The sequence below is a fragment of the Amborella trichopoda genome, chromosome 2 (genome assembly GCF_054954075.1).
Source record: "Amborella trichopoda isolate Santa Cruz 75 chromosome 2, AtrichopodaSantaCruz75HAP2 v2.0, whole genome shotgun sequence".
Taxonomy (NCBI): Eukaryota; Viridiplantae; Streptophyta; class Magnoliopsida; order Amborellales; family Amborellaceae; genus Amborella; species Amborella trichopoda.
In genome coordinates this window covers 66725524-66737903 of record NC_142337.1, presented here as the reverse complement: position 1 = coordinate 66737903, position 12380 = coordinate 66725524, and the positions used below count along the sequence as shown (strand labels likewise).

The window sequence follows — 12380 nt, the reverse complement described above, 5'->3', positions numbered from 1 at the left end:
ATGTTGGTGTATATCTGTTAATCAAAAATATTTGGGTTTGGGGTTTGGCTTAGAGATGGTCATATGGGCTTAGAGGGCGATCGCATATTCTGACCTTAAAATTTTGTATCAAAGTCAAAACAATGAAGAGGGGCAGCAATAGGGGACAAAAATATTTCTGATAAATTTTTTATTTAACCAAAAATATTTTTTAAAAATAAAATAAGATATATGTTTTCCCCTTAAACTAGGGTGTAAGGTACCTAAAGAATCTATCAAAAATGGTTGTTTTAACACTAGAAAATCATCCCGTTGATTCTCTCAACCTTCAAATTTATTGATATGAAAAAAGGAAAAAACAATTCAAGCCCTAAAAATAGTGTAGCACAACAACCAACAGTCAATTCTTGAAGTTTTCACTTGCAAATCTGCAATCATCTACGTCATTTTCAAAATTTTAAAATTTATCATTACTAGTGGAAATAGAATTTCAAGTCCTTATAAAATTTCCAGAATTGAAACTATATCTTTTGACCAATTTTCAAGATGCAACTCGCATTGATTGTTTAAGGGGACACCTTATATAAACCTCACCATTATTTATTTGCCAACGATTTATTTAAGATGGCAACTTATTTGTAGAAGGCTGCGACGTTTGATACTATCTATTTTAGTTAGAGAGTATAGATTTGGCAAGGCTTTTAAGAAGATATTAAAAAGTGATATCTTTTAAAATATTTTCATACCTAAAAGCTACAACATCCAAATAAAATATAGATAAAATATAGACAATGTAGCTTACTATAACTTTGCTTTAATAAATAAGATCTCGAACTAATATAAATATTTTTTGAGATAATTTGGGAGCTCCCAATTTGAAAACATTTTGCGCACCAGAAAAAAGTTTCTCCTTAGCTGACATTAATAAATAAAAGAGAATTGAGAGTCATGGGCTCAAGGGATCAAATTAATGCCTGGGATATGATATTTCGGCCATGGACCAAACATACAATATGGGTCGACGGTACGACCTATATTTTCCCACCAACAAGGAAACCCAGTTCTGATACGTGGTCGGTGTTTGACTCCTAACGGTGCTATCAAGCTGACGTGGCCGCACGACAATTCGAGTACACACGTATAAGAGATTAAGTGAATCTCTTATAAACTTGTGAACAAACCATCAAAGCTGCCTGCGCAGCACCATGGCCTCTTCTCTCACATCACCTAGCTTTCATGGCCCCTTACTGCAAAAATCACATTTCATAGGCAAAAATCTTCCTTTGCAGCCTCCAATTCTCACTTCTACTACTCCAAAACCCTGCAAATTCTCAGTACAATCAGCTTCAAAATTCAATCTATGGGAGCTCATGGGTGGAAGAGGCCTTTGTGGAGGAGAAGAAAGCCTTGAAAAAGAGCTCAAAAAAGGCATTTCTGACCCAATTTCAGCTCAAAATCACCAAGATAGAGAAACCCAACAAGAAGGTCTTGATGTTTCTCACTCCTCTTTCACTATAAAGGAAGAGGCTTTCGAAAAAGAGCTCTTGGGTCTCACAGGTGGCTTTCCAGGAGGTGAGAAAGGCTTGCAACTCTTTCTTAAGAGAAACCCACCTCCCAAAAAGACAGGGTCTAATGGGGCTAATTTGAATTTCGGGGCTTCAAAGCCGAAAGCTCCTGAATTACCAGTTTTGATGCCTGGTATGATAGCTATAGTGAAGAACCCAAATAACCCATATTATATGTATTCTGGTATTATTCAGAGGATTACAGATGGAAAGGCCGGAGTACTATTTGAAGGTGGGAATTGGGATAAGCTTCTCACTTTTCCTCTTAGTGATCTTGAGAGGAGAGAGAAAGGCCCCCCAATGGTCAGTCCCAAGTCTGCTGTACTTGAGTCTATGGATGAACAGTAAACATCTCACTATAATTGATTGATTTAATTCGTCAATTGGAACTTATCGTGCTTTGTTTTGGTTTCCTCAAGCTGACTTGTTGATCAATGCATTTTAGTGAGTTCCGAATGATTTGAATCATCTAAGAGTTATGTCTTTTTTTTTGGGTAAATAAGAGTTGCGTATTTATTTTCTACATTCTGTAATTATTGGCTATATAACAATTGAAGGATGTTGTATTCTATATTAGAAAGCTCTCTTATCTGGAATTGTAGCATGCGATAGACTTCCATGTGGTGAGTCCAGCTTTGATTTGCTTCCTTAACGGTATTACGGTTTGGATGTTCTCGTAAGAGTTTGTAACTATAGTGCTATTAGCACTTCTTTTTCAATTCTGTGACTAAACACTGAATCTGCACATGGCCTGCCATGAAGAAATCAGGTTATTTTGGAGTTCACCTCTGATCAACCTAACTAATGTACTATGACTGGCAAAGTGGTTACTTAACGAATAGGGAGCGAAATAAACTAGACGCTAGTATTTAGACACCTATGCATTTATCTTATTCTTTGTCACACAATACTTGTGTTTTTTCTCTCCCTGATCCTCACCTAACTGGCTTTTGCATAGCTGTTTATTCATTTAAGGTCAAAGGACATTTTAAGGTCAAAGGACTTCAGCAGTTGAAAGTTTGATACAAAATTGGCTTTACTAATTTTATGCAGGGTGGTAGAGATGCATATGACTTGATTCAAGTAAAGATGGGATCTACTCAGTTCAAAGTTAGGTTTTAAATTGTTCAATTAACTGCTACCTACTCATGAAGAAATTAGCTTGAACGTCAACCAACCCTCGATAAATGTTAAAAATATATATATGCCGAGTCTTTTGCTATACCAAGATTTTTTTGCTGGCTGCATATGTATCGAGAATTTCTCATGATTAAATATCTTAGTTCTTGTGACTATGAAATTAGTCATAAGTTCTACAACGAGAAAATTCATCGATTGAAAGAATTCAAAGTCTCCTAGCTGGCTGTGAAGGCTCTGGAGATATTTCTTGATGCTTAATCACTGTGGAATTCAGATCTGTTCTCTGTAGTTCAGTACATCATGAAAGTCATTTATCCATCATTTCACTTGCTGAACTCAATGAAATCATACCTGTAGACCTCTCTAATGTTAAACAAAGATCTCCCATATTGATATAATATATTTGATTTCCATGCCTATGTATACTTAAGATTCATTTTAGTATTGGATAGTTAATGACCATGTCCATAGCTCGACAGGCCATATTATCTTTTTGGGAAATTTATGCCTTTTCTAACCGAACTATAAACTGTATTCATCACTTTATAGTACATAAATATTGTTTCACAACAAATTTTAGCATACGAAATAAATAAACATAAATGAAGGGAAAACTAGGTTGAGTGTCTACGTGAAGGAGTCTTACAGTGTCTACGTGAAGGAGTCTTACTTTTGGTCAGTATTGTTAGAATTCAAGGACCCTGCTGAAACAGGAGCCCTAATATCAGGATCCCATTAGGATCGTGTACTTAACCAAATAGGAACAAAATACGAGTACAAACCATGATATAAGCATTGGAAATAAAACATAACACAAATACACAATAATAACAAAAAGAATTACGTGGCTCACCCAAAGGGTTATATCCACGGGCATGATAAACCGAAATCCACTCTATTGATAAGAATTATATCACATGTTTATTTTGGGATACAAAGTTCCTCTCTAACCCTCAACAAAATCTAGTCTGGCAACCCTTTTAGACCAGCTCTCTTGACGAACATCACTCGCTTGTATCCTATCTACATTCCACAACTACTGTCAAGGAAGAGAACCTTTAGAGCAACTAAAACTCTCTCATTAAAAGAGATACAATCCAAATCTCCATGGTAACCACTTCTGTATAAGAAATCAACCTCTCCTTTTGTAGGAGGCCCATTGTAGCGTTTCTTTCTCTAAGAAGCCCACTTCTCTCTGTGCAGAGGCCTTTCCCCTCTCTGTAGGAAGCGCCTACCTCTCTTTCTTTAGAGGAAGCCACATTACCCATATGGTGATCCCAAATAGGGCACATGAGTTCTTTCTTTCTCATTCCACTGATATATATATATTAGGAATCCATGCCAAATAGGAGACTTCAATGGATTTTAACTAATTTAGTAGACCTTAACCATATCAATTCCTTTTGACATGAGATTCCTTATGCTGATGATTTTGGATATCACCATATGTAACAAATATTTATTTGAAGAAACTTTGGTTTTAAATGAATCACCAACGCAAAACCTTGAACATGTAAAGCACTTCAAAATCATATCTAAATATATCACATAATTCTTCAGTAATACACATTTGTGACACCTCCTTATATCTAATTGTTCTTTTTCCAGTTTTATAAAGTAAAATAAACAGGTTAAATCAACTGATTTTGACCCTAAGGGCCATCATCTAGTCCAGATGACCCTAAGCACATGACACATGTTTCCTGTTGAACTGTTTTTTTTTTTTGGGTAAGTGCCTGTTGAACTGGTTGAACATGTAAAGTTACTCTTTTTCCTGTACTTTTGCTCAATTCTTTTACCAGCCAGTGGTCAGTTGTTGAACTGGTTTGCTCTGGTCCTGCCCCTTCTATGATTCAATGGTCGGGTCCTTATAAAGTTGACTTAAACTACCCTACAGTCTAATATACAACCATCAAAACTTATTGAGCTTGATTATTTGATTATTCACCCTTTCTAGATAGATCACCACAAGTATATATGTTCATGCACGACAATAGCATCAGACTCCGTTCATTTATAGCTTAATTGGTAAGTAAAGTCTCATCACATCATGTATCTTAGTTCCCAAAACCTTGTCCAAATTTTTGAGCAAGTCTGTGTCTATCAATACATAATATGGCTCAACCTTCAAGCTTGATTACACACCAGGCCGCCGCAAAACACCTGGAAAAACATTATATGATCCATGCATTCATAGTAACAACCATGGCCATTTTATTTGCCACTTGGTTTGATGGTGATGGAGATAATGTACAGTCCTACCACTACTTGAATCTACAGTGGGAACCAGTCCCTTCCATCATTGCCCAGCCTATTGATGGGTCGTGATAACCTCATGGTAAGGGTGTTACTACCATGAGGTTATAATGACCATATAGATTGTCTAGTATGGATTCAAGACAAGATACTGGGTATTGCACCAGTAGCTTGTACTTGTAACCGATCTAGCATCACCTCTCATACTTGAAAATTAGACAAAATTGATACTTCAGAAAAAGTATACCATACGCCATTTGTATGTTAGTTTCAATTTAAAAACTATTGGTTCACAAAATGAAAAGGCAGAGGAAAAAAAAAAAAGAAAAAAAAAAAAAAAAAGGTTGATAAATATATCTAAGAAGGAAATACCTATGAATAAACTGGAAAAGTTTAAAGAACAAGCAAAAATTTCTCTAAAAAATTGCGAAGGGGCTTAAATTTGTGTGTGTTATCAAGAAATAGGAGAATCAAGACTACACTTTACTAGAATGAATTTTGTATCCGACTTCTAGAAATTTTGAAAATGACTTCTTTATACTTTTCTTTATCAAATTTCTTTACATTGCTTACCTCAGGGACAGGTTATTACTTGAGTATGAGTAGCTGCCAGTTTTGTTAATTTTTAGAGCAAAGATCCAGTTGTAAAATCATATAGTTTTAATAGTCAAAGCTATCCAAGATATTTGCATCTCCTGCATGGTCAGAGGTCATCCGGTCTGCTTCAATATTTTTTTAATCTCATTTGCCCATACCCTCCCCAAATGGCACCCAAACTTAAAAAGTCGTATTTTTTTAAAAAAAATTAATTCTTACTCTTGAGACATGAGAAGAATGCAAACAACTCCGATAAAATTCAGTAGCATTCATATAAATATTGTTTTTGTCAAATTTTGAGCCCAAAATCACGAAGGATTAAGAGAAGATATACTTATCAATGCATGTGATGGCTAATGCTTCATTATCATCATTATTATTATCATGTTATTGTTGTCACTTCTGTTACAATTATTATTGTTGTCATTGTTATTTTGCCATTGGTTAAGGTCACATTCAAAACCCAAATCCTGGTGTTTAGGAAATGCCGGCTTCCTTAACTTATTAAAGAAAAGTTAAATAGCTTTATTTTCTTTAAGTGATTTGTGTATAGTAAAACCTTATTACTATAACAGCATGTACATGCATCATCCTAGGGTGACATATATAATGCATAATTCTACTAGTCTAACATATTTACCATGCTCTCTGCTCTTGTTTCTACAGTAAGGCCGAAAAGTGACAATATTTTAAAGGGAAGAGTCTGAGCTTTTCTGACAATCGCCCATTACTGCTCTTATAAGCGTGAAATTTGAAAGATGGATATGTCTGGCTTTTTCAGACTTCTTTTGGGGAACATTTAAAATGCGACATTATTTCTTGTCTTTGATTTATTTTTCCTTTTCTGGTTTTTAATTAGGCCACTTCTCTATTTTTTGCAAAAGAAAATGAAGGATGATAGAATTATACTGTAATAGTTTGGAATTTACTCATGTGTTAACCGCAATTAACCCCACAATCGGCATGCTGCCTGGGAAAACATCACGGATCACAGAGGCATCTCTTTCTTTCTTCTCAAGTTCTTATTCTTCTTCTTTTTTTGAATCGACAACTGAATTTTAGTAAGTTAACATGATATACTGTGAGCTTTGTATCTCTGCCTTCGCAAAATTGAGCCTCATATACAAAGTCGATCTGTGCAAAAAGCAACTACAGAGATATCTATTTTTCTGTACCCGTTACCTAACCCCAAGCTGAAGGAAAAGAGCGAGAGACATGGAGAAGAATCTCTTAGACAGTGTTAGGTTTTTCATTTTCTAACAATTCCAGCCCAGCCGAAAGATGTTTGTACAATGTTTGTTCCTTAGATTTTTTAACTGATCCAATTTCTGAGAGAGAGAGACATGGCATCTTTCCTGAGAGAGATATGACATCTTTCCTAACACAACTAAGGCACAATATAATAATCAAACACATCTTTCCAAACACAACTCACTAAGGCACAATATAATAATCAAACACATTTTCTCATGGGGGACCACAGTCCCCCAGACTAGGCTTGGAAGGGACCCAATCCCCTTCTGGAAAAAGGCTTTGAGGCTTTCGACAATCAATTGGTGGTCCAAGGAGTTCACCAACTTATCACACAAAATCCAATAAGGAAGAGTAGACAAAAAACCAGTCCAAGAGGAAGAGGAACAGTAATTAAAAGTCGGTTACAGTGGAGCAAGCTCTTCCCTCTAATACTTGACAGTAAAAAATACACCCATCTTACGAACTTTATGGCAAGATCACATGTTCATCTCCTTGTCTTATTGTTCTTGCCATTCCCTGAGCCATTTATAACCTTTAACTTTTAAAGTAATACACAACCTTGAAGTTTACAAAGATTCCCCTTGTATTTTCAAAAATTATTTTCAGAGGATAGGTTAACATGAAGCCTAGGCTTTACACTAAAAAGTAAAAACCCAACTAAAAGGCACAGGTTACTCGGCTCTTACAATATATTTTTGCCCTATTATAAATTTTTAAGCTCCAAATATGATACAGATCTGCAATATGTACACACTTAAAAATAGAGTGCAGATAAGATGGTATAAGATGCACTATTTTTAGGTTTCGAAATCCTTTCTTATTCATAACTATAATTATTGAGGGCCAGATGACCAATTTAAGGGTTTTCTTATACCCAAAACTGCATTTTCCATTAAGGATTTGAATTATGGTTCTACTTTTTATTACAAATCCGAGGCCTTATGCAAGGTTTTCCTTTTTCAAAAATAAAGAAAAATAAAGTATTTTAAGTTATAAAGAGCACGCAGAGCATAGCATGCTATTGTTGGAGAGCACACATCTACTCACCCCTAACTAGGGTTTTACCAAGAGAGTGAATGTAGGATATGGTCCGCCTGGTGCATAACATTTTGTTACAAAACTAAAAGGTCGCGATGCCCTTTAAAACTACCACACGTTTGAAATGAATAATAGCATAATACAATAATTGTGTAAGCATATTGAACTTGGGTACCAATAAACGAACAGAGTAGCCAACAGGTTATATGCTACTGCAGCTGTACGATATCTAAGTAGAGTGAACTTGCCTATCCCGTATCGACAAATGAACAGCCAAGGTTATATGCTCCCGCGGGAGCACTTCGTCCTCGGATAGTAGTGACTTGGCATATAACTAATGAGTGTGTTCTTGTGAATACAAAGGGCATTACGTCCCTTTTGTTGCATATTAGCCGGTGGATGTTCACTTCTTTCTCGCCAAAATATTTTATGCTCCCTCGGGAGTCTTGCTGCCCATTCACTCCCTTGGGTAAAACCTACTCTAGGATTAATTTTAAGACTCCAAATTCTGGTGATATAATATCTTCAATCAAGAGAGTAACCTCAATAAAAAAAATTCATGGTTGTACTCCTATGCATTTGAAAAAATATCCCAAGCAAAAATCATCCAGTTTTTAAATAATGAGATCTAAAATTCAAAATTCAACTTTTCTTTTGATAATAAGTATCTAGAGATTTCTAATTGGATCCCTACATTTCATATTGAAAAGGTCCCTCCAATGTAAGTCTCCTTATCGAGGGAATATATGAACACTACGTTCCTGCAGAAACACAATACGCATGCTCTTCTTTGCTGGTTGGATCTTGTCAAACTCCATGGACCCAACGTCGTGAGAGTACCCCTTTGTGGTACGATTTAGTCACTTTTTCTTCATAATTAGAGGGGTATGTTTCTGTTCTAAGATCACTCTTTTTGTCGCAAGATTGAGTCACTTTTCCTACATAATTTGATTCGAAGTTACAACCTTTTTGCTTTCACGAAAATAAAACGACGAAGCTTCTATAAGACCCCGGCTTTATGAAAACAATATAAAGCAGGAATCTCTTTTCGGAAAGCACTTTAGACAACGGAAATCAATTTTTAACATCAATTATGAAATTTACGATTTAAAAAATAATATAGATCTTGCTTATCCATTACCACTTACTTTTAAGATAAAATAAATGATCCAGATAATAGCTATAACATACGTGTTTTTTTAAGGCTTGAAATCCTTTTTTCCTCCGCAACCATAATGTTGGAGAATAAAGTGATCAATTTGAAGATTATCCAATGCCATAATTACTATTTTTGATGAGTTCTAAGGCGATACTTATTTTGGTACGATTGTAGCCCTATAAGACCATTTTCTTTTACTAAAATATGAAATTAAGATGGGTGGCCTGCCTAAAAAATCCAACCTAAAAATGTGACTTCCCATCTAGATCGCCGAATTTTTAATTTCATGTAAACGAAAAAACATCATAATAAATCATTATAGGCCTAGCCCGACGTGGCATCCGATTCTAACACAAAACCGGCTCTTGCGGTCACATTTACAAACACGGTAACACAAGTAGAACAGCACAAAACCGGCTCTTGCGGTCACGTCTACATACACGGTAACACAAGTAGAACAACGGGCGGACCTCCAACCAGTTATCATGTTATGGCAAACCCAAATAAACCAGAATTAGAACCCAAGTAACAATAATTATAAAGAGAGACCCATCACCATAATGATACAACAATTGAATGAATGGATAGCATGACATCCAATCAAATTATTCCCTCGCACACAACAAGAGAAAAAAAGCCGGAAAACCAAATACTCCTGCCAGCACTTGCCGGCAAACCCAACTGTCCGGCCACAAAAAAATCCAGCATTAATTCTTCTTAGGAGCAAGCCTAGCCTTTATCTTCTCCACCTCTTTAGTCCCCACTTGAAAAGCCTTAGCCAAGACATCATCGGGCACCGGAGGCATCGCCGTGAACAAATTCAGGGCAATCGACACAGTCCCGGGAAACTGGCTGTTAAATGCTGCAATGACCGCTGCCGGGACCTCGCCGTTATTCCTTTGAAAGTGCACAAGGCCTCTCGGGAACACGAAGATTTCACCTTTCGTTATAGTCTTCGACACGAAAACTTCAGTCGAAGTGATGAATCCAACGTCAAGGGCGCCTTGGAGGACAAAGACGATTTCGGTGGCGCGGGGATGGGTGTGAGGGGGGTTCTGGCCACCCGGGGCGTAGTCAATGCGAGCCATGGACACGCCGAGCGTGTTGAGGCCTGGGATTTGATTGACATTGGCAGGGGTCACAAGTGAGCCCTGTGTGTTGTTGGTGAGCCCGGGATTCTTGAGGCCGGCGAAGAAGAAGTCGGCCGCATTCGGCTTTGCAGAGTCCTTGCAGACGAAGCCGTTCACTTTTACGGCTGCAGGCGAAATGCCACTCCAATTTGTTAGAAATTAAATTTGATTTATTTGGGATTCCCTTGATTTTTTTGGGAGATCTATCGTGAGAAGAGATGATTTCTCTTGGAAATTAAGCTTTATTTTTTTGGGATTTTTGTTTGTTATGATTAGTTGTGATTTGAACCAACTTACCTACTCCTAAAAAAATGGTATTAGACATTCTCATGAAAACCCCATTTTGTGTGCTTAAATGATCTCATTTGGAAATCATTATTTTTCAAGAATAATTGAACTCTTTTAAGAGAGTCATTTTTACGTAAAGGCAGCTTCTACCGTGTTTTCTTAATTCAAAGCACCATGATTTTACAAACTGAAAAAATTATAGTAAGATAATATCAAAGCACGAAATTTGGAATCAGAGCCAAAATTGGATGGAGGAGAGAAATGACCAAAATGCCCCATTCAAATTTTTTTTTTTTTGTTAAGTGCCATTCAGCAATACTAACTAGAGTCTAGGAGAGGGAAAGACTCCACCTAGAATATCAAATACCAGGCTCCAACTAAAATACTAAAGGAGTTAAAGCAGCAGACGTGATTAGAAGTCAAAATTGGACGCAACAGAGAAATGACCAAAATGCCCCGTTCAGCAATTCTAGAGAGAGGGAGAGAGAGATTCAACAATACTAGAGAGAGAGAATCATTGACCTGCCTGGTTGAGCCATGTCCTTTTATTAAAACCATGGCAGAAAAGTTGATAGAAGATGGTTGCATCTAAATATGCCCTCATCAATCACGTTTCCCATAGAGAGAATCACTAATTACTAGAGAGAGAGAGAGAGAGAGGCAGCAACAACAATATTAGGAATTAAGCAGTCACGCCCCTGTAGAAAGGCCTTAAATATAGAGAGAGAGAGAGACACACACACTATTAAAACGATATTAAGAGAGTGTGTGTGAAGGCCCTGTATGCAGGCCCAAAATTTACACAGAGAGAGAGAGAGAAAGAGAGGGGTTCGTATCTCTGTTCAATCAAATGGTCCAGATCACAAGCAAATTGCTATTTCTAACAATTTGGTCCCTTGATCCTAACCGCCAACAGCCAAAACAAAGCAGAGCATCAGAAAAACAACCAAAATAAGATTACCTGACTTCAAATCAGCGATGCAAAGGTCCTGAAGCATATCAGGATCTGAAGCGAAGACGCCCAAACTTAGAGAGAGAAAGAGAAATAAAGTCCTGAAAAATAAGGGCACAGCCATTGAAGCTTCAACCTCTCTCTCTACCAAAAAAACACAGTACAGAAAGGAGGAGGAGGAGGAGGAGGAGGAGGTCTGTCTTTTTCTCCGTACTTTGTCTCTCTCGCCACTGTGTGCTCGTGTTAAACATCGGTGGAATGTAGTGTATTTATAGGTACCAAGGGTGTCATCGTTGGTTGCAGCACGTGTGAGCCTTAAGCACGGTGCCGAAGGTGGACATTCCCACGGCTCGACAATGAGGTTCTGCCTATCTTAAATGGACGGCCAGGATTCCATGGATGTGTGGTCCACCGTAATATCCGATGGCCGTGAATAGAAGGTGCAGCTGTCCGTTGCTTGTAGGTCCAATGCCACGTGTACGGCAACGGATTAGGCTTCTATATGGAGAGATGCTTGTGAAATTGGAGTCCACTACATAGGCTGATAATTTTTCTCAAAAGATATTGTACTCCACTAGGAGTATACTATATATTTACTTCCCTAGAGTAAACCCATTTAGGATTGATTTTTGGATCCTAATTTTGTGGATGTAACCTTTTCAACCCATAGATTAGCTCAATAAAAACATTTCTAATTACACCTTCTATGCATTTGGAAAAAAATATTTTTTTAAGATTGAATAGAGACCATCTAATTTTTAGAGATTGAGATCTAGAAAACTCAAATTTTATTTTATTATGTTGAGAATAATTATCCAGTTATTCTTTGGGTGGTTTCCAAAATTTAAGATTAGAAAAAAGGATAATTATCCTGTCCACAAAATGGTTGAGATTTTACAAAGTCATATCCAACAGCAAAAAAATTAGTCTCTTAATTTTTAATTTTTATTTAAATAATATTTTTATCCTGACTTTAGGGTCTGGTGTATTTTTATAAATATAACTAAATAAAACTGATAAAA

At 36.8% G+C, this 12380-nt stretch overlaps 2 protein-coding genes across 2 annotated transcripts; one reads left to right on the top strand and one right to left on the bottom strand.

Annotated features, from left to right (window-relative positions):
• The first annotated feature begins 1174 nt into the window (after positions 1-1174).
• On the top strand, positions 1175-2161 carry NDHS (NAD(P)H-quinone oxidoreductase subunit S). Its single transcript, XM_006840351.4, has one exon. It carries the CDS (start codon positions 1185-1187, stop codon positions 1890-1892), a length of 708 nt encoding a protein of 235 aa, XP_006840414.1. The 5' UTR covers positions 1175-1184; the 3' UTR covers positions 1893-2161.
• A 7341-nt stretch (positions 2162-9502) lies between these two features.
• LOC18430193 (germin-like protein 5-1) lies at positions 9503-11599 on the bottom strand. The gene is made up of 2 exons (XM_006840352.4): positions 11368-11599; positions 9503-10243 (listed from the first exon to the last, which is right to left on the bottom strand). Exons 1-2 carry the CDS (start codon positions 11480-11482, stop codon positions 9696-9698), a joined length of 663 nt encoding a protein of 220 aa, XP_006840415.1. The 5' UTR covers positions 11483-11599; the 3' UTR covers positions 9503-9695.
• Between the last annotated feature and the right edge of the window lie 781 nt (positions 11600-12380).